A 24186-nucleotide genomic window follows, 5' to 3' on the forward strand; every position below is an offset into this window, starting at 1 on the left:
ATTGATAATGGATGAACCATATCTAATAAGATTATCATAAAAACGTTTCATTTGATAGATGAACGAGTGAACTGTCCATCCAACACTTTCTGGATTTGGTGGTAAATAGGATTTGTTTGAAATTCCTATTTTTATAATTGTTCTTGGCTCAGCTGCCATGAAGTTATTTTCTCCATCAAACCATGGATAGGTTTGTTCAAACTGAAGGAATATCTCTCTTCCTTTTGAGAATAAGTCATTAAACCTTTTTGCTATATCACCAATCTATTTTGGAAGATTGCTGAGTTCTTGAAACCTTTGTCCTTCCTTTTCTTCTAGGTAGACTGTTCTTAGAAGTCCCATATCATAGAAATCTTTGAGAAGTTCTTTTGATATTCCTGGAACTGTGTTTGCTTTAACACAAAGTTTAGTGTTAACTGGATAAAAGCATTCCAAAGCGAATTCTTCTTTATAATCTGCTAACCATCTCCATTTAGCTAAGAAGTCGTCAAGTTTAACTTCTCTTTTTTGCATCTTCTGAAGATTGATTATTGAATCTACTGAGACTTTCTTTTTAACTTCCATTGTTGATGGTTGTCCCATGTTAACAGAAGTAGCAATTTCTTTGTATGCTGCGTTGAATGCAGTTTTTGCTTCTTCCATTGTTGGATAAGCTTTGTGTCTTACTGGCTTTCCATCGATGTGGAGTCTTGCTATTGCCCAGTTTTTATAGATTCCTTTCATAGGTCCATCAAAAATGACATAGACCTTTTTTCCAAGTTGCTCGTCAATTGGATCTACAACAACGTTTGATTCTGCAAAGTCGTTTTTTGACTCTTCTTCTTCAACAATATCACCCCATGATTTTTTACTGTCTGAGGTTGTTAGTTTTGATTTAGTTGTTGAATCCCAACCGCTGGGTTCTACTGATTTAATGGGAATTTTTGATTCTTCTGGAGCTGTGTACTTTACATAGTAGTTGTATTTTCCAGAATCTTGTCCTAACAAGTCCCAATTTTCCTCATCTTTAGGAGCTTCATTAGGTTGAACTTCAGCATGTTCTCCTGTTGTTGCTTTCATGATTTTCAAAAATTCGTCAATCATTTTTATCATCTCCCCCCTCTCAGAAGAAAGAGTTTGAAGCTTCTGACGATAGATTTCTATCTGCTCATCTTTTTGCTTTAGATTGTTTTGAAGCACCTTCAAGGCTTGCTCCATTCTCTTGTGAGTGTGTCTGCAAAACAATTATTTTCTGATTTTATTAGTTGAATATAAGGATAGAATTGTTGGATGCGCATTTTCCATCGAACAAGTCTCCCTTGTTTATGATCAACTTTTAAATTGTAGCGCCAAAATCCGCTAACATAAGTTGAATCAGTTTTTAATAAAAACCTTGATGGAATTAAATTCATTCTCCATTTTTCTAAAACTTTTAAACAAGAAAGGGTTTCTTTCTCATTGATATGATATCTTGTTTCAGCATCTTTAAAAGATCCTGAAATATATTTGCACAAGACAAGTTCATTATCCTTAATCCGGATGTTATTGCTTGAATAATCAAGTCTTGTATCAGTCGAGACTGATTTTATATCTGATCGCCCAATAGGGATATCTAATTTTAACTGTGGGGTTGCGCCCACAATGGTATAGGATTGTTGTGGGGTTTCATCCTCAACATATCCACTGAGATTTAATCCCAATTTTTGTTTACCGTTAGGTAGAGCTCTCATAACTCCAGCCCAAGTAAACTGATCTGCATCAACATTTACAACCAAAAAATCATTTTCTGTTGGGTTGTATAGTTGTGGTAAAACTTTTAGTTTTTCTTTGATTGATTTTACAGCCTCAGTATCTTCCTGTGTCCATTTCCATGGCACTTTCTCAGATATTTTCTTCTGTAAAATTCTTCTGTCATTTGCTAAATCTTTGAAAAATCCTTCATTAGCAATATAATTTAAACATCCCAAAAATCTTTGGATTTGTTTTCTATCCACTAATTGATCAGGAAAAAGTTGAATTTTTTCTTGAACATGTGGTGATAAATCGAGTTTTCCTCCTTCTCTTAAAATAAGACCAAGGAATTCAATTTCTTGTTTCAAAAGTGTTGACTTTTTTCTAGATAAAACAATACCTCTATCTTTTATCCTGTTTAAAACAGTTATAACATCTTTGACATGTTGTTCTTTACTTCCGTTAGTAAAAATTAAAATGTCATCGATATATACAAAACAGATATGGTCAAGACCTTTAAGAGTATTGTCCATAAATCTTTGATATATTGATGGTGCTTGTTTTAAACCAAATGGTAAAACATTCCATTCAAAATGTCCTTCTGGACAACTAAAGGCTGTTAAAGGTTTTGTTTCCTCTGATAACCTTAACTGTCAGTATCCAGACTTTGCATCTAAAGATGAAAACCAATTACATCCTTTTATTTTTTCAAAAATGTAATCTTTTCTTGGTAACTTATAAGAATCACTTATGGTTGAATCATTAAGTTTCTTATAGTTAATTACCATTCGAGCCTTACCTCTTTTTATCTCATTGTGTTTCCTGACATAAAAGGCTGGCGCTGAATGTGGACTGATAGAAGCTCTTATTAGACTTTTTTCTAATAATTCTGCTATCTCTTGTTTGAATTCTTCCTTATCTTCAGGGGAATAAGGAATTTTATATAAAACTTTAACTTCCTTTTTAGGGTCTTTAAGTTTTATAGTGATTAAATCCTGTATCTTGTTGACCACAGAATCTAATGGATTTTCAGAACAAACTTGATTTAAGTGGTGTTCTAAATTTTGTTCGATTGTTAGGTAAAACTTTCTCTTATCCCACATACATCTAAGTATATTAAGATTTTCTGAAATTGCCTTCAAAATTTCATTTTTTGTTATATTATTTGTTGTAACAAATTCACTTTCTTATGGATTATTGACATCAAACCAATTTAATGTTATAGTGTCAAGTTTTTGAATAAAAGGATTATATAACTTTAAAAAGTTATTTCCTATTATTACATCTATTCCAGAGTCATGTTCATAAATTGATCTTACATAAAAATATTTATGTTCAATTTTTATAAAAACATGTTTTAGAACAAACCAAATTTGATGTTTTACCTTATCAGCAAAGATAATTTCTTTTGGCTTTTGTAATCTAATCCATCCTTCTTTTGATATGGATCTTCTGCCAAAACATAAAGTTGCACCAGTATCGATGTAACCCATAATTTTCTTTTTATTCAGTGTTATTTGAATAAATGTTGCATTAGGATTTCCATTTTTTAAGATTTTTCTACTCATTCTTCAATTTCTTCTTCAGTAGTATATTCAAAAATACTACTCTCGTCAGAATCTATATCTGATTCTATTGGTTCGAAACCTACTTCCCAGATTAATTTCAAGGTTTCTTTTTTAAATCTTTCTTTTTAGGACATTCATTTGCATAATGTCCTTCTTCATTACACAACCAACATGTGCATGTTTTCTTTCCTTTAGGACATGAATTCTTTTTAGGATATTTTTTATTTCTCCTAAAATATTTTTGTTTATTAAATTTCTTAGGAAATTTCTTTTTTCTTTTATATTCAGAACGATCTATTTTCCTAAAAACTTTTTTCTTTTTCTTTCTTCTAGGTTTACTACAACCGTAGTTTCCTACTTTGTCCCGAATTCTATCACAGCAAACGTTTATCTTTGCTTCTCTTTTAGCAGTTTTTTCCATGCATTTTTCGGATATCCATTTCCTTAATGCAGTTATTCTTGTTCCTAGAGTATCGTCTAATCCTACGATTACTTCTAGATGTTCTTGGATTACTTTTTCCATTATTGTTCCTACAGATGATGGAAGTTTATTGTAGAATAATCCTAAAAGATTATATTGTAATCTCTTTTGTGGAGATATTGCATAATAATATTTGCTAAACTCACATATAAATGGTTCAACATAACACATATCACAAATTCTTAGATTAAGGATTCTATGAATGTTTGTGTTTTCTAGGTCTGATTCTGCTTCTGGCGCATCAAAACCTACAAATTCTTTTTTCAAGATTGAATAAACATGATTTATAACTTCTTCAGTTGTTGATGGAAGTTCTGAGTCTGATTTTTCAGACATGAAACTCTAAGCATTTCCTATGGTTTTTGTTTTTAAATAGTTGAAAATACTTTTTGGACTTAGTTTCTCAAGTGTAGGGTCTAATTGGATTGTTACCATGTGATCATGATGCCAACTTCTTAGTTCTTTTTTAATATCCTCACTGCAGTCAATGTTCAAAACATTATCTTCTTTGTGACGATTTATAATAGGTATATATTTAGATGGTATTTGTTTAAATTTTCTATCATCCATTTTGTTTTGAATGATTTGTTGATCAATAAATTCTTCTTCACCTTCTCGACGTCCTCTTTTACGTCCTTGTTCTGATGTTTCTGGTTGTTCATTAGTTTTCACAAGTCCTACTTGTGGTTCTTCTTCCATACTGAAAGAACTTTCTGATCCAAAGTCGTAGACAAATTTGTTTTCGTCATCAGATTCTTCGGTTATTTGATTTTTTCTATTAATGTCTAAAGAAGCCATTAATGTTTGTAATTCATTTAGCTGGTTTGCTATTTCTTCTTTTGTTTCGTCCATATTAGGGTAAAGGCGCGAAAAAGTTAATTTCTTTTTCTGATTTTTCTGAAATTTCTATCATGTCTCCCCCCTCTTTTTTGACAAAAGTTTGTAATTCTTCTAGGGTTAGACATTTATCTCTTATAGGTAAGAGTTTTAATAGATCGATTAAATCATCTATTTTTACACAAAGTTTTTCATCTAACAATTTTTGGTTTTCTTCTAGGTTAGATAATTTTCCATTGAGTTTTTCTTCAAACTCTTTTAGTAGAAATTCTACTATTTTATCTAACTGTTCCTGAAGTACTGTTAGGTTTTCAAAAATATCTTGTATTTTTTCACTTACACCTTTACTAGCCATGTATAAACTTTTGTATTCTAAGGCTTAAAAGATTTGCAAAGTTTTCATACTCCCAGTATGTAGAATAATCATTTTCAATTATTAGAAACCATATGCTGTTTCTCTTAACCAATTAATTTGGTTTCTCATTCTAATTATATTATTATAATTAGGTTTTAATATGAATGGTTGAGGTATTATTTTTCCAAATGGATTTATAAGACCTTCCATTATCTTGCTAATTTTTTAAGTTTTTCTCTTAAAGAATCAGCTAATTCTATATTTTGTTTAAAAAGAAAATAATCAAAATTTTCTTTTAGATAGTATCTTGCTGTTTTTTCATGCCATTTAATTTGTGCTTTTACCAGTGCGATATCCTGATAATTTGGACATAAAACAAACGGTGGTAAAACCAATTTTCCTTTTGGACTTATATTCCAATATTTTATTTTAGACTTTTTAAGCCGGTTTTTGTAAAAACTGGTTTTAAAGGTTTTTGGCATTTGTCAAAATTTTATTGGCCAATGGTACCTAACTCCTATGGTACGCAAGTATTTTCCGGATAAGTATAGGGGGTATTTGACCCAACATGCTAAAAAAGACTGTGATGACGAAGCATCATATAATGTTCAGGCTATTTTTTTAGATACTTTTTTTCATTCGAAGACCAATGGTACTTGTAAGTTTCTTGAAGAAAATATAAGTAGGAAAAAATTCGTCACAAGTTTCAATCCATTTCAAGACAGAAGAACGCTAAAAAAAGGATGAAAAATTGCATATAATTTGCACCCTGGGAGCTTTCCAATGCGCCCCTGCACATGGAAAAAGTGCCCAGGCGTTTTTTATAATCCAGGGACTGCCTCATGCACCCCTGATTTTTATAAGACCTAAGAATTATATAAACAATGGACCCTTCTGCTTTCCTGCTGGTAAATTGCACTTTCAGCTTGTTTTACAACCTGGATCGGAGGAAAAACTAGTTCTCGTCTCTTAAACTATAAGTAATGATGTCTACAAGTAGAGACCCTTGCATACAGTTATTTTCATTCAGAAATTTGGCGGTATAAAGCAATGGTCAAGCATCCAGAGCTTCAAGATAGGGTTTCCTCCTCTTGTTCTCTAGGGTATTTTTTCCTTTGTTTTGTTATGATGTTAGTTACCACGAGTAACTAAACCTTTGAGATTAGGATTCTAAAATGAACCTCTATTTATTCGTTAGATTGAACTAATGTAATTTATTTATTTATTATTATTTGAGTAACATGTGCTTTTCACGAGTTTCTCCCTTAATTCTTTTACAATATAGATTAGAGTTCATAAACTAAGTCTTATGCTTTAACCGAATGGTTACATATGACTTTTGGTCAAGAGTCTTTCATTTATTATAGACCATTAGGGTATGAGGTTATAGACCTTCATGGAGTGTAAGTCCTTTAGATAACAATTCAGGAGACGCATGAGATGTTGAGGTCGAATGATATGTCCATGACTTTCATAATTTTGTAATGGAGGTTATGGAGCAATCTGACATTTGTAAGGACGAGAATATTCTTCATATGAATGTTTTTTTGACAAAACCTACGAACGAACCATTGTTTATATAATTATTAGGTCTTAATTAATGGGTAATTTGATTAGTCCAACAAAGAATATAAAGGGGATCAGAAGAATCTTAATCACTGTTAAACATTTGAATCAAATTCTTTAATTTTCTGCAATCAAACAACTATTCTTATTGTGCAAACAATTCAAACTTGCAAAACCATTAACTCTTTACCGCTTTTTAATCAATAAGTTTAGTAAATTTCTAAGTCGAACGAAAATCTCTGTGGAAATAATAACTTACTTTATTAATTGTTACGATTGGTACACTTGCCAATTTGTCCATCAAATTTTTGGCGCCTGAAGGTCGGATTTAGGCAAATGTACCAAATCGTTTACCAAGTAATAAAGAGTATATAGAGTATCGTATCCACATGGATTTTTGTTCCAATGGCAATTCGTGTTACTTATTTGGGAATAAAAAACAATAAATTAAAACAATAAAATAAAATAAAAGCTAAAGGGGGTTTTGCAATTTATTTTATTTGCGCAGAGCAAAAGTTTAGGAGTAACATGTTTTAATAGCCGAATGTTAGCGGCAGTTAAGATTCTTCCAATCCCCTCAATTTATTTGTTGGAATAAATTAATGGTCAAGGATAACTTAGATATTGGATTTACGTCTTTTATTTAAGTGTTGAGTTCATGGAGTTTTATTTCCTACCAGCTATTGAGTTGCACCTACTAATCACACTAGTTTGTACGTGTGGGGCCTTACTTTCTCAAAGGTTTGGGTTTATTCCCCTCTAGCTGTCTAGTTGCAACCTTGCACATGAGTTTCTACGTGGGTCAATGCTTAAGGTCCTCAATCCTATAGGCAAATGCACCTACATGTGGTTCTTACTCTCTCAGAGGTAATTGAAACAAAGACTTAAATTAGGATCTCTGAAATTCTCAATGGTCTTAAAGGTTCCCTCGTTCTGAATGAAAAATATGAATGAGAGAAGTTTCATTTATAGGTTTGGTTTCCACCTGAGTCAGGGTTTGAAAACCAAGCTTTTCCACTTAAAAGTAGGAAAAAACAGTTCTGACCCGCACTCATCATGCCACAGGAGCACGGCTAGGTGCATGACTGCAATAGTCCTTGCCCCCTACGCATTGATCATGTCTGGGGTGCATGGGTGCTATTTTCCCGCGCATAATCGTCTATTTCTTCATCCTTTAGGTGCTTTCTTCCTTATAGTATGTCTTGGAACTTGGGAACAAAATTCCTCCCATTGTAATATCTTACGAGGTCTCTTGAATCTTTCATGCATGGTCTTCCTAAGATCTTCACAAGTCTTCAAGATGTTTTGTATTGCCGATTTGCATGATTTCTTCTTGAATTACATCAAAACACATTGGATTTGCTATGTTTTGGGGAAACTAGAATTATTGACTCAAATAGAGAATACATTAAAAAGTATCCCGAAAACCATAAATAGTTGTTCTAAAACTCCTCTATTTTGGATCAAAACTAAATAAAAGCTACTAAAAAATATGCTAAGAATAACGTAAGATGACCTGTCATCACAACCCAAAACTTAAATTGTTGCTTATCCTCAAGTAACGAAAGAATATAAATTTCAATCTTTGCATATTTTTTAGGAAAACATACAGTTTCGAAGAGGTTGTTCATATCATCATCTCGTCCCATTTACATACTTGACTAACTTACCACTTCCATGTAAGCGGTACAGTCTCATAGAAGATAGCTCCTACTCTTAGACACACTCTTTTCTATTATACATGTATGTATCACCTATAGCAGTAGCGTTGGTCACGACATTTGCCCACTATGGTTGTCACATGAATGTACCTTGCTGTAAATTTGAAACAATTCTAAACAGACATTCAAGATCATACTATATACACATTTTGAGGTCTTTCAGGATTATAACATGGCTTAGGTTAAGGTGGGATATATTTAAAAATGTAAGCTAATAAAACAAAACAAGATAGGTACTAATTAGAACTATTTATCATTCGTTTTTCAAGATAGATACATTTTTTTTTCTAAGAGACCAAAAAAAAAATTATGTTTTTAGTTCTTAATTTTTTTCTTCTTTCAATTTTGTCGTGTTTACCCGTACTTTTGCATGGTTTTATCTACTTTGCATGGTTTCACCACCGGAGAAAAATATCTCACTGTAATCAACCTCTTTCTTATGTGTGAACCCCTTAGCCATTATCCTAGTTGTATGTCTCCTACCGCATGTCTTGGTAGTTGCTATGATATTCTTTTTTTTAATGCATCCGTAGGCAATGGGATCAACTCCCATGTGGACATGTCTTTTTTCCTATGAAGAGATTGCATATCTTACTCCATAATAACCAACCAACTCTCCATCTTTGCCTTGAAGGTAAATTTACAAACCCATAATGCGTCAAAGGTTTGTCTGACCCAAACTTCCGAACTATTTTATAATTCTTTTTTGGGCTTGTGGTATCTAAAGATTCATGTTGATGTTGTTGTAATGTATGTGTATTTTCCATGTTGAACATCCTCATGATCAACCTCATCCTCGTCATCATCTTGAGTAACACCAGAATGCTCCACCTAAACAAGACTAGAATCTGGTTGGTCTTTAGATTCTATCTTAACTACTTGATTATTTTATATTTGAACATCACCACATTAGGCACCATAGCTTTTTTGTCAAAGGTAACATCGCTGCTAATCACAAACTTAGAATCTTCTACACTCCAAATACAAATAATTTTGGCTTTGTTTGATAAAAAATAACGGATAGTTGATAAGCCATCTTACAGTAAATAACTTAGCTGATTGAATTTATAGTATTTTGTAAAATTAGCAGTTAAACTAACTTATAAATATGAAATGACATAAGATCACATGAGTAAAATTGAAATAAAATAGGGTTAATTAAGTTTTTGGTCCCTATAAATATCTGCAGTTTAATTTTTAGTCCCTATAAAAATAAATCACACTTTTTAGTCCCTACAAAATTTTCTGTTAGTGTTTTTAGTCCCTGTAAAATTAAAATTTGTCTAATTATGCTTAAAATTCTAAATTTATGAAAGATATTTTACAGACATGTTCACAACATCGTAAGACACTCTTTTATAAAATCTTTTAGTTTTTTAACATGTAATGAATTAAATATGAATTTTTCTAAAAGCCAAAATTTCAAGATTATATGAATGAAAATTTGGACCTATTAATAAAATTTTGAGTTACTTTTTTGCGGAGGAACTTTGTATAATGTTCTAAATAAGTATGTATAAAATATGTTAAAAATTTAAAAGTTTAAGCACAATTAAGCAAATTTTAATTTTACAAGGACTAAAAGTATGTGTTGATCCCTGTTAATTTAAAAGTTTAAGCACAATTAAGCAAATTTTATATTTTTAAATGATTTTTAACAGACATGTTAAGAACATTATAATAATCTTTTTTATAAAAAATTAAAATTTTTTAACATGTAATGAATTAAATATAATTTTTTTAAAACGCCGAAAATTCAAGATAAAACTAACGAAAATTTGGACCTAAAAATAAAATTTTGAGCTAACTTGTTGAGGCAGAAAGTTTTATATTGTTTTAAACAAGTATGTAAAAAATCATTAAAAATTTAAAATTTTAAGCATAATTAAACATATTTTAATTTAACATGGACTAGAAACACTAACGGAAAATTTTGTAGGAACTAAAAAGTGTGATTTATTTTTACAGGGACTAAAAACAAAACTGCAGATATTTATAGGGACCAAAAACTTAATTAACCCAATAAAATATGATAAGTTATAGGTTTTGAGCTACAAGCTACTTGGATTAACTTATTAAAAAATGCCATAAACTAAAACAAAAAGTTATAAACTAGTGAAAAAATGATTTTTACCAAACAAGTGTTTTCTAGTCAAATAACTTGGCTCTTTTTAGAATTAGAACTCGTTATATTTCTTTTCTCACAATAATCTAACGGCAACACTACATTTAGCCAATTGTTGTTTTATAATCTAACGGCAATACTACTACATTTAGTCAATTGTTTTTTTTAAACCAAAACGTTATGATCATCAATATAGTCATTATTCAGAAAACACCAAAACGTATAGATGATTTTTTTATTTTGTTACGGTATGGATGATATTTATTGACCACTATATTAAAGGGTCATGCTAACTAGTTATTTGTTAAAGATTCAAGAGAGGAAAAATTCAAAGCTTTATTTAAAAAAGAAAAAAAAGTTTATTTCTAAAGTTTGAATGTATTAAATACATAATTTTTAAGATAAAGTCTCTTTTTTGGACTTTTTAACAAGTGTTCTTAGAGATGATATTTGTTAACATTTCGCTTATTGAAATACTATGTTTTTAGGGTAATATAAAGAAACTTAATTGGTTGGTACAATTATTTTGTACATGCATTTAATGAAGTGTTTCCATATCAGTTAATGAATATGAAAACATATGAGTTGTCAAATTCATCGGTTGATGTAACAACATATCATTAAATGCATGTATAAAAAAATAATTTGTGTGTTTGTGTATAATAATTAAACTTTAATATAAAACTAATTATAGATTAATTTTTAATATATTATGACATTTTATGTCTACAGTTACATTATTTAATGAGTATAAAACTATTTTTAAAAATTTATTACATAAAAGTTTAAGTCGAGCTATTTTTAATGACTTTGAAAAAAATGCTCAAGTAAAAAAACAGTGAATCTAGAACTAAAATAAATAGTTAATTTACATAATCATATATTATCTTTGTTTATTAGTAGCTATAATCAAGCAAGAACATTGTTGTTTTTGATACAAGAGAAACATAAATCTCAAACTTTAAGGTAAATTATAAAAATAAAAATATTATGACATACAAATAATATTACGAGGTAAACAAATGACAAACATCGTCAATGCACCTATTATGCAGAGGGGGAGGAAACACAGGACAATCAGCGTCACTGCCACATCGAATTTCAAGTTCTGTAATGTCAAATAAGAAAAAATAATGTTATTAAAAGTTGATAAAATATTGTGTATAAGATAAATTAGAAAAAATTAGGAAATAGTATGACAAATGACATACCACCATTGGTTAAAACAAAAAATAAAGAAAAAAAGATGATCAAAGTATAAACAAACAAGGAAATTCTAGCCATATCTTTTCTCATTTACATGTAATAAATAAACAAATATTTGATCCTTTTATAATTAAAAATTTCATGTTTTATTAAATTAGATTAAATTATTTTAACATTTAGAAGTTGCAAGAAGCCATTTATAAAATTACATAAAATGACTCTAATCAATGTGTTGTGTTTATCTCTTGATCTCATTTGATTGATACCTTAATCTTAGTTAAGATATCATATAAAAATCTTTGATGATCATGAAAGTTCATTTTATTTTTTTATTTATCTTTTAGCCATTGGTAATATATTTTTTGATGGTTTGGTTTGCTCCCGGTATATATTTTTTCCGCTTTTTAATAATATATTAAGAATGGACGGTATAAGATAGAGGTATATAACCTTCAGACTCACCTTAATGCATCACATATCTCTTGATTTAGTAAACATTAAAAAAAAAAAAAAACATTCGTAATAGATATGGGGAAAAACCCCAAAAGAGAACTAAAAGTAATGAATGTTGTAACATATGAAATATATCAAGGATTTTTTTTTTTGTTAACAAAATTTAATTAAAGTTATAAAATATGAAATTTGGAAATTGTATCTAATAACCACACATTTAAAATATGTTTTTGGAACTTAAACAAATGAATTTAATTTTTTTTTATATAAGGGGGGGGTTTTTATGAAGTTTATCAAGAGCTCTTAAAATATTAAGTTCTAAAATATCTGCAATTACTTTGTAAACTTCAATTAAACAATATAGTTATACGAAATAATTATAATCATTATTGTCCTAATAGAGAATAATGAAATATTTAAGTAATACAAATAGCCTTCTCTCAAAAAAAAAAATACAAATAGCCTATAATCTATTAATATTACTCTCTCCGTTTCTTTTTAAGTGTGGTTTGAGTGCGGATTTATCGTTCATATTTAACTGTCGTTTTGGTATTTTAAGGGTACGATTTGTCAATTATACCCTTTGTCAATTACTCTTATCTTTTTCAATAAAACTAATTAATGCTATATATTTAAAAAACTAAAGTTAATTTTTTTTAAATAAAGTTTGTTTGTTTATTTTTAAAACAAAGTTTGTTTATTGTTATCTTAAAATTGACAATTATTTATTATAAGAGAGATAAAGTGTTTAAAAAAATAGGAATTTGTAGAAGAAAAAAATAGTAACTAACAATTGTTTGTTACGAGAGAAAGATAACATATTTAATTTATTGGAAAGAGAAAGCGTGTAAAAAAAAATATGAATATATTGGTAGATTAAAATAAAGGTATAATAAAACATAAAGGTGCAAAAATTCACTTCGATAATCTGGTGTCAATATTTCAAAATGACACTTAAAAAAGAATAAAGAATGGAGGGAGTATATAAAAGATTGTATGTGTTTGGACTCGAATAGCAATTTGATATATATCCTCATTGTCACTCAATACCAATAGACGAGCCACAGAATCCAGTATATGAGCCCTATATACTCATAACTCAATTATCAAGGCAGGGCCTTCCCTAGCAGAATAATGAGGATTAGGAAAACCTAAATCATGAGCAAGCAAGGAGACAAAATATCTTTTATATATGGGGGTAACTAGTCAACCTTAATCTCATTCAATTTCTTCCTAAGTGTGGGAATAGGTTAGACTGAATTATACTCCCTCTGTTTCAAAATGAGTGTCGTTTTAGCCAAAAAAATTTGTTTCAAAATGAGTGTCGCTTTCAGTTTCCAATGCAATAATAACTTTTTCTTTTCAATTGTACCCTCCAATTAATACTCTGCACACTACTTCCAAAGTATTACTTTTAAAACTAACCAATAATTAATAATGATAATTTGGTAAAATAACCATTCTCTTTCTCTTAATCATTGCATTTCTTAATATGTGTGTAAACGCCTAAAACGACACTCATTTTGAAACGGAGGGAGTACTTTATAAGGCCTAAGTCTAGCCTGCCCAATTTTTTAAGGGTCTAAGCCTAGCCTGTCCAATTTTTTTAAGGGCCTAAGTTTAGCCTTTCCGAAAGCTTGATACGACCTGTTAGTCTGTTTAAAATTCTATATCATATAAATATATTTAAATAAGCAATGTGATTTAATTTTAAATAGACTAACAAACTAATAGATCAATTAGATTAAACTCTCTTTTGATAATCAACATGAGTTTTTAGGGAATTTACTATATATTGTATCATATTTCAATTCTAGTTTATTATAATACATTTATATATGCAAAAAATTAATATATACTAATAAGCTTAAATTACTGAAAAAGTTAACAAATTTATATTTTAATTCAATGTACAAAATATAATATAATAATAAATAATATTATTCATATTTACATAAATAAGCCGGTCTAATAGGCTTATAAAAGGATTTTTGAATGACTTGTGACCTAGTCTTTTAAGCTAAAAAAGACTTCTAAAAAAAGCCTAGGTCTTCTCTATTTAAGAAAAAATTCTGGCTTGACCTAACGTGTAGTGGGTTAGGTCGTAGGCCCTTGTAGTCCGGACCTGACCTCTTCCCATCCCTATAATCCTACACACCACATACACAACACCAAGACCTACGGCCCGTGGCTGGCTAGGTCAAATTTATCAGCAAGAACAGAGTTAAAAAGAAATAAATATTTTAGTCACAAAATAAGCAAAGATTGCCGCGAGGTGGATTTTAACTGGTATACAAGTGTACATGAGGTAGTGTGTGAGTAGTTTTAAATTTAATTAAATTATTTTACTTTATATTATTATATATTAAAAAATTATATGTGGGGTGTTATGTCAATGGTAAGAGTTTAGCTTATAATCTTAAGGTATAAAGTTCAAATATTTTTGGGAGGGACTGCTGTACAAGGAGTGTTAAGAGGCACTTTAATTAACAAACGTCTCCCCTTGTCAATAAAAAACTTCATTTAAAACAAAATTAAAGAAGCTTTTAGGTTTATTTTTTACATTCCAAAGCCACCATTACCATATATATTTCAATCTCAGTGGAATATCTGCAGTTGAAACTTCTGGAGTTGAAACAGATGTCTTGAGTTCAATAGATGTTATGTTATGAATATAATGATCAGTGGAAGTCCATTCATTTAGCCTTCCATGTAACTCAGTGGCGTAGCTTTCTTTTTTCTCTCATGTGACAAAAAAAAAAAAGTATAGTCACTCACCAATGAGAGTTACTCCCTCCGGTTCTATTTATAAGAGAAATTTGGGTCAACAAAAGTTGACGTATCTGATCTAATTTTTTAACCAGATACATTAGTTTTTGTTCACCCAAATTTCACTTATAAATAGGACCGGAGGGAGCATGTGCTATTAAAAGATACTTTTACAGTATCCGCTAGTAGTGCTGAATAGAGACAAGAAAATTGTTCATGCACCCTCACAAGATGTCTCCTATAACTAGCTTCTATCTCGACAAGAATATATGCGCAAGAGTTTCCTTCTCTGAGAATGTGGTGGATGGAGATGTCACAATCCTTAACTAGATAACTTCGAATTAACTCTAGAAGGTTGGCATAATGATGAAACCTCAGTTTCTCCTTCGCCACTAACTGAATTACATGGAGGGAGTCAGAAAAACACGTAATTTTCTTGAAGCTCGCTTCCCAACAAAGAGTAATTCCTATTAATATAGCTTGGATTTATGCATGTAAAATATTTGACACGCCTACACTAACATAGAAACTAAACAAAAATTGGTCATCAGAGATAGGCATAATACCATCATAGCCTGCTTGTCCCGGGTTCATTAATGCACTACCATCAACATTTAGGACCAAAATATCATTGTCGCCATGCTGCCAACACACTGCCCTCAGTGTCTATGCTAAGGAAGGGAAATTCGAGCTATCAAACACTCGATGTGATATGTGGAATTGGAAAAGAAACATAAGCAATAACAGACTTAGTCACGAACTATGCTCCTCCAAAGAGAAGTTTATTCCTTGTACACCAAATGTTCCACATGATCAAAGGAGCTATATATGGTTCCTACCTTGATAATCATATTTAGCCTAACATTTAAAAATATCACATTGTAATCTTCAAGAAACCTTGTGGAGATATCCAAAAATACGCATGCACGCCAAATAGACACGACTCATGGGCAAATTAGTAAGCAGTGATTAATAGACATAGTTTCGATTTTCTCAACACAATAAGGGAACATAAGAGAAATGTTGACACCTTGATGTTGCAAAATAGACTTAGTTTAAAGTGATTCATAAATAACAAATCTTCCAAATAAAAAAATGAACACTGGCCGGAAGAGGTAGCTTCCATATCCAATTCGAGTGGCAGTCAGAACCATAATCCTGAGTAACAGAAGAAAGCCAGTGAAACTCGCTTCTCGTAATATATTTCCCAATAAGATTTTAAGTCCAAACTCAGCAGTTTTCAACTGAAGTAACAAAACTTGGTGACAATTTCTAAGTCAAAGCAGTAACCTCTGATGATAGCGAAAGATTTAAGTCTGCAATGTGATATTTTTACCATCGACTCATCGGTCTTTGATCTTCAACCACATTAGTTGAGGCGAGATGTCTTGGATACTCTCAAAAAGTGGGATGCTTTGAAAGACACGGTTGGAACCAAAAATTGGTATCTCCTATATTAATAGATTTCCATGTAGGTGAGCCATCTTTCGTTTTGTCTAGGAACACAATTCCTTCGGAGAGGTATTCATCTTCAAGAAGTGAGACTCAAAATTTCTTTTCATATTGCATTAAACTCTGAACAAGTTTGTCTAATAAAGAAGTGTTTTGCAATAAACCACCTAATTGTTTAGGTTTAATAATCTTGTTCCAGCCAACCATATGGATTGATCAGTTGTACCTTGCCAAATAAAATTTCTCAAAACTCTATCTAAGGTATCACAAACACATTGAAGAAACCAACATATTTACATATTATATGTTGGTAAAGAATTAAGTACAACCTTGGCGAGAGTTACACGCACTAGCTTATTTAAAATCTACCTTTCCAAGAAGCAAGTTTCAATGATATACCTAAACATATATTTCCATTAAGTCCTCTTTCCTTGTGTGCCCATACTTAATTTTAAATGACAAATATTTCTCTAATTGATTGGTAAATTTGATATTGGTGAGTTGTTCAAGGTCATCTTTAGTGGCTATGCTAACACCTTTAGGGGCACAATCTCTTGATTTATCTAGGCTGACTTTGATACCTAAAGAAAAGCAGAGACTATACAAAAGGTTATCAATGAAATGTGCTTGAGAAGTTTTAGCCTTCGCAACAGGAGAACATCATCTGCAAAGAACGCGTGAAATATTTTATGGCCATCATAAATTATATGAAAAGGTTGCTTGAGACTCGATGACTTTACATTTTTTTTAAGAAGAAACTTATTGCATTTCATTCATAATAATAGTAGAGATACAAGATGGAATCCTAATATGAATATGGAAACTAGATGACGCAAAGCCACTCTAGCAAAACAATGAGCAACTTCGTTGGCTTGTCTTCGAATAAACCTAACATCAAAGGCTACTAAATCAGAAGCTAACAGGCATCGACAGTCATTGATTACTGCGCTAAAATTAGAGACGCCACTTTTACTGTCATAAAGACTATCTACCACAATTTTGGAATCAAGCACAAAGTCCACAACACCTAGTTGCAGATCGCGAACCCAGTACACGGCTGATAATAAACCTAAAGCCTCACCCAAATCCACATCAAGGAGCGAGACATCCATTCAGTCTTGGCCAAAACATAACAATCTTTATCATCTCGAATGCACACACGCATGCCAACCCGATTCCGAGCTTGAGAAAAGGACGCATCAACATTAAATTTAAATTTGTTGGGACTTGGTTTAATCCACTTCAAGTCGTTTGGGGTAGCAGGATGCTGAGGGATAGGATGACGATTAGACTGAGCATTCCTCCAACTAGTAGGAAGAGATCTTGCACGAGCACAAATAACTTGAGCTGTTTCAGTAACATTGTTCCATACTTTATTGTTTCGATGCTTCCATATACTCCAGAGGATCACACTGAAAACTTGCTTTTGTTGTTGGTTCAGGTGTTGTAAGATAGCAAACACATTGGTTGGAATGCTTGCATCAATATCAAAAACAGCCATCAAAAGACTCCATAATCCACTCCGCTGCCAACAAATCTTGCTTTTATCACACATAAAGAACAGATGTGTACTATCCTCACCAAAATCATCACACACTACACACCTATCTGTACTCTGAACTCCTTTTGATTGCAATCGGATTCTTGTGGGCAAACAATTACGACAAGCTCTCCATAGGAAATTCTTGACCTTCAGGGGGAATTTTAAACTCCAAATACAATTCCAGTTACCCGGCACATGGTGTTGTACAAATTCCACATCATGATTCAGAATATCCTTGTAAGCACTTTTAAATGAATAAACATCATCCCTCTCAAACTTCCAAACAGGCACATCATGAGTTACCGAAGGGAATAACAGAGTATATATTAAAAATATTTCTAGCAGTAGTATTGTCAAAAAAAGCATTAATTAGCTCCATATTCCATTGTTTTTGTGGTGTAACCAGCAAGTAAGAAACAGTGATAGATGGCCACTCCAAATGATGATGAATGAGAGAATCGGGGTCATACCATTCACGATGCCACTACCAACATCGATGTCATTGCAGGTTAATGGGATGTCGGTGTCATTGTCACATATCCATGTCTCTCCCTATCGTCGCCTCCCTATTGTCGTCATTGAAGGCACAAAGTCATTCCATCTTCTTTCTACCTTACTTCTCCATCTTCTTTCTACCTTTTGGTCGTTCAATCATAACTGACCTAAACCCAGTTTCTCAAAACAATCAAAAGTTATACCAAAAAAGGGGCTGGTCGAATCAGATAAGTGAGCAGAAGTGTGGCAAGCAACCCCTAGATGGGATAAGAATAATAATGAACTCGTATTCTAAACACACTACACCTATAAACATGAACGGAAACTGACCCGAGATTTGTGATGACACAAAAGGTTGTCTCAACCATGGAGACACAAGAAGGATGAATAATATTGAGAATTGTAGTATGGAGTTAAACTCTAGAATGACTACAACGTGAAAACCATATTCTTTATATTTAGTCAATATAATTCAAATGAACTGATTGAGTTAGACGCTTCCTCAATTGAATCTTTTTATGATATTAGAGAAAGTTTGATTCGACCCATAACTTAATTGGATCTTTTAATTAGAGAAAGTAATTAGAACGAAGTTAGACATTTTTGGAAACATTTGATGTTTCGTAAATTTAAATCCCAGTTTACTAACAATTAAAATTTCAAGACCCAAATAATGATTTACTCGTTAAACTTATATGAATTATGAATGTAAAGTTATTTTACACAACATTTGACCTGTATTTAAAATTTCAGGACCTAGATAATGGTTTAAGTGGCCTACCTTGTTGAGCAAATAACCGTCCATAGTCTTGGTTGTTTTGGATGTTATAATTTGGAATCATGTTCAGTTTATTTTGGATTATATAATCTCAAACATGTCCAAATTATGGAGAACGTGGTGGGTTTGGTACGTTATTATAAAATTTGAAATATGTTTCAAACAGAAAAAATAGAAAAGTATATCAGTAAATCAAAATTACAACAACATAAATTAAATACAATATGTTTGCCTTTTGTATATAAATAGTCACTCATTCTTCACAATTTTTCATTTCAACTCACATTCTCTTCTTCTTTTTTTCCAATGGTCTAGAACAACCTTCACATCAGTAGTCTTGGAGTTGGTATGATTGGTCAAAAGAGGTTGTCCTTATATTCTAGACTAATTGGTATCTAGGATTGTTCATATCATTTTCTACCTTCTCCCACTCCAGGGATGACCAACCTTCTCTCTCCTTCTCCTTCCATCTTCTTGGACGAAGAATTTAGTTTTAGTAAAAGTATTATAAAATTGTGTTCACTTAATAGAAGGAAAATGCTACGTCCGACAAAACAATCCACTATATATAGCATTGCTGCTTAATAGAATGTCGTGTTGAAAATGATTGATTTTGCCATCCATAAAACTTAACAGATTTAACGGCAAAAGCTTATTATCCGTTTACTATATATTCATGTATAATTTTCAACGTCAAAAATTTGGAGGACACAAAGTCCTTCATATATCAACTTCAATTTTTAAGATTAAAACCGGATCTCAAAAATGTTTAAGACACCGACACTAGTATTAATGCCAGTAAACAAATTTAACAAGTCAATCAAGACATACCTGAACCTACAAAATTGACTTGTAGAGTGAAAACTGATTTGCAAGGTTAATTAGGCCATCACATTGTGGGATTCTCAACAGAATTCCATGAACAAGGAAACTACATTTTGTTCACAACTAAATAACATAGACATATGAACCACAAAAAAGAAAACAAGGCACAAACACTACTAACTGTTCCACCACAATTAAACAACCTATTCAAAAACATCCATAATCACATCATTAACAAACCCTTTAACACCCTTTGTTTGAACATTTACCTTCTCTTCCACAAACTTCAAAACATCTTCCTCCTTTTTCCCTCCACCACCACCAGGTGCAGCCCATGTTGAAGGAAGTATTAGAGCTTCATGTTGAGCATCAACAACTTCTTTCATAGTTCCCTCACTCACACCAAATGCAGCTGCAAGTTCAGGTCCCATAATGGTCTTAAGAAGTGATGCAGCACCTGCTAGAAACTGTGGATAACTCTTTTTCGATGAGGTTGTGAATCCAATGAACTCTAAGGGTCCATTTCTTGCTGCTATTTGACAGAAAGGGAAGTATCTTGGTATGTAGAATATGTCTCCTACTCTGATTTCTGCTTCCATTGCATTGCTTCCGTTTGGAAATAGTATTTGAATTTTTCCATAACCTCTTAATACTATGGTATATTCTGTTGCACTTGGATTCACATGTGGTGCCATCATTGATCCCTAACATACACAATGCATGAAAAAGAAAAGATGAATAAGATCCCAGCAATATCATGGTTAAAACGTGTAAGGTCTTGTTTGTTTGCATACCGCGGTGAGATTGACGTGAAAAACACCGATATCAGGTATTTTGAGCGGCGAATAATCGCCACCATCCAATGCACTGCTCCAACCATAAGCATTTCTGAAATCAGGTTTTCTATCATAGAGATTGTAAGAGTCAGGGGAATCAGCTCTGTCTTTGTTCTCTATCTTCTTGTTCTCTTTTCCTAATACACTTTTCATGAGCTTCCTCCATGACCAACTTGTTTGCTTCTCCTCTTCCTCATCTTCTTGGCTTTGTACCAATGTCTTAAGTTGTTGCACTTTGTCATTCTTCTTCAGTTGAAGGAATTTGGTCCATAGACTAGGAGAATGAGAATCATCAATGTACACAATTGGACCATCTTGTTTCTTGGTGAAAATTCTCTCTATCTTAGCTCTTGATTCCTATAAGTGGTAATTAATAATAATACACAATTTGTTAAGTGTTTTGCTCTCAATCTACACAATTTAGATCCACTTGATATATTGTAATTTTATTTCTAATAAGATTACTACATTAGGCAATAGCTTACATTAAATGCAGTTTCAAGAATTGTCGGTCCGAATCCAGCAAGCACAGATTGTTGATTATCTCCTCCAGCAATATAGAAAGGCTACATAAAATTGAAGAATGTAAGAAAACATGGTAACAAGTAAACATAAAGTGGATAATATGTGAGTGAAACATGTGAAATTATAGATGCATATAATGTACCTGAAAAGTATCACCTAAACTTGTAGAGGGGTCAATGCTACATATGACATGAAGTCTCTGACCTTCACCTATATTCACTAAATAAAATACAGAACCAGCTGGAATTACATATAAGTCCCCTGTCTTTATTCTTCTTTCCTCTAATTCATCTCCATATATGAATCCCAACTTTGCTACCCCTGCATCCAAGTTGAAAATTTCACTCTCAATTTCTCTAATGACTACATATTTCATGCACTATCAATTTAATGTTTTTCGGATAATCATTGCACCTACTTTGTTAACATAGTCACATATCATTAATAATTATGTCTCCAATCAATTACTTATATGATATGAGTCTACTTATGTCACACCATATTGACTTGATGGTCACACTATTCAATTTAAGGGCCTAAATTGATATAGGACTGAATTGACCGAATCTTACTATTTCAAGGACTAAAATGCATATTAACTCTTCATACTTTGTGCCTAGTTCCTTGTCTGCTAGTGTGATTAACTATGAAGAGAAAGAAAAGTGGGGAATCTAATATAAAGAGAGTAAAAGCATAGCTACTTAAAGAGTAATATAATACCTCTGCGGACAAATATGATCAAATTGGAGTCAAGATACTGAGGAATGAACAAGGATCTTGGTTCCATATTAAGCAAACCAATGTGCATGTGTCTATCCAAAAACCTATCATCATTGTTCTTAAACAACCTCAATTCCCCTGCATGTGTTTTGACAACACTCTTTGAGTTTTGCATCAAGAACAAATTTTTTGATGATGACCCTTCTTCTCTTTCTTCATCTTCACACATTGTTATGGTCACTCCTCCAAGAAGGAGCAAGAACAAAAGGGTGGTTATGGTTTTTGCCATGGTGCTTGATGATGGCATATACAATTACAATTAGGGATTTGAGCGGTGTGATGATGATGAAGGTGGTTTATGAAGAGAATGTGAAGAGAGTATAGTGTGGCACGTGTCGTGCATGTAGGACTTGGGAGGTTTTGCTGGCGATGTAGTTTGTAGACAGGTTTGCTAGTGAGAAATGAGAAAACATGTTTCAATGACACACTTACACACCATGTTCCTATCCGTTCAAAAACAATGATATTTAGTTGGAAGGATTTATGAAATTGAATAATGTTTGGTGTAGATTTCGTATGGGTGTATATATATTGAAAAAGGAGTAAAAATACAAAAGAAATGATATTTGTAAAATCATTTTCATTATAATATTTATGACAGTTGTTTCTCTCAAATTCATATTATGTGTTTAGTTTATCTTTATTGTTTTAGATTTTTTTTGGTTACTATTTGTTAATATATATTTTTAGATTATGTGTTAATCTATTTGTTAATATATATTTTTTTGGTTACTATTTTTGGTTATTGTTTTAGATTATTTGTTAATTAATATATATTTTTCTTTATAAATTTATAGTCGTTTCATCAATTTTATCATATAAATATTTGTTTAAATAACCCACATCTTAATATAATATGTTTGATATATGATAAGAAGATGAAATGAAGTGTAAATGGATAAATCTGATAAAAAAAAATATAATTATTTAAAGGATTGTATGCAGTGTTTCGAAAATGGTTGCATGTGAGTTGTGAAGTTAATCAACTGCAAATGATAAAAGAAATAGACTTAAATGCTCAATTGGTCCCTTAAGTATTTACTTGGTATCGTTTTGGTCTTTTAACTAACAAAAAGACTGTCTGGGTACTTTATCTTTATCTCCGTTACGTCTTTTGGTCTCTTCTGTTAAAAAAAATCAAAAAAAATGTTAGGGTTTGTACTATTCATCTTCTTCCTTCTCCTTCCATCCTCTTCTTCATGATTTTCATCATCAACAACACACAAACCCAGAAAGAAAGAAAAAAACTTTTTCATCATCATCAAATCTATAAACATAATCAATTTCATAACTCAATCAATAACCAATTTTTCCTTTAAAAAACATCACTTTCAATCTAAACAACACAATTTCTCAATCTCCGTAAACCAAATCAACCAAAATCCTAATTTTTTTTTTTCCAGATTCAATAACAATAGAAAAATCAACCAAAATCTTCAAAACATCCACAACAACAACTAGTAGTAGCATCTACAACAAACAATCACAGCAACGCATTAACCACAACAACAAAATCGAGCACCACCAACAGCAAAAACCAACATCAACAACAACAAAACACAAGAACAAACATCTATGAGTTGGGTGCTGATTCAATCTGAGTTGTTGTTCTTATGGGTTCATTTGTTTTGTGTATGCCATGAAAGCTTCAACCTGAGTTGTTGTTGTTGTTAGTGAGAATATGAGTTGTTGTTGGTGATGATATGTGTTGTTTTTAGTAGATTTATTTTTTTTTCTGAATTTAATTGATGAATACGATGAAGGTTTTGATGAAGATGAAGAAGATGATAAAAAAAGGCTTAAACGATCTTTTGGTCCCTTAAGTATTTATTTGGTATCAATTTGGTCCTTTAACGTTTTCAGAGCCAATGCCAAAAATGACACGTGTACCAAACTTAACGTTTTTTTATTAAACCTAACGGAATGGACCAAAAAGTGTAACGAAAATTAAATTAAAATACTCAAACGGTCTTTTTTTTTAGTTAAAGGACCAAAACGATACCAAATAAATACTTAAGGGACCAAAAGAGCATTTAAGCCAAAAGAAAAAAAAATACTTTTCCCTCATCCACAAAACATAGGGGTCACACCAATAACAAGAGTCTTAAACTTTGATAAAAACTACCATTAAACATGACAAACATAATCATACGGATCCTCA

General features: G+C 31.6%; 1 protein-coding gene and 1 long non-coding RNA gene across 2 annotated transcripts; both read right to left on the bottom strand.

The window, feature by feature from the left end:
- Positions 1–11230: 11230 nt before the first annotated feature.
- LOC146930478 (uncharacterized) lies at positions 11231–11710 on the bottom strand. The gene is made up of 2 exons (XR_015006413.1): positions 11575–11710; positions 11231–11471 (listed from the first exon to the last, which is right to left on the bottom strand). It is a non-coding gene; the product is annotated as an uncharacterized LOC146930478 (long non-coding RNA).
- Positions 11711–19927: 8217 nt separating this feature from the next.
- On the bottom strand, positions 19928–22527 carry LOC146930479 (vicilin-like seed storage protein At2g28490). The gene is made up of 5 exons (XM_085702006.1): positions 21966–22527; positions 21388–21566; positions 21206–21286; positions 20679–21077; positions 19928–20588 (listed from the first exon to the last, which is right to left on the bottom strand). The coding sequence occupies exons 1-5, from the start codon at positions 22270–22272 to the stop codon at positions 20088–20090; spliced, it is 1467 nt and encodes a 488-aa protein (XP_085558132.1). The 5' UTR covers positions 22273–22527; the 3' UTR covers positions 19928–20087.
- Between the last annotated feature and the right edge of the window lie 1659 nt (positions 22528–24186).

This window comes from Medicago sativa, chromosome 4 (genome assembly GCF_051527215.1).
Source record: "Medicago sativa cultivar Bolivia chromosome 4, Bolivia_mono, whole genome shotgun sequence".
NCBI lineage: Eukaryota > Viridiplantae > Streptophyta > Magnoliopsida > Fabales > Fabaceae > Medicago > Medicago sativa.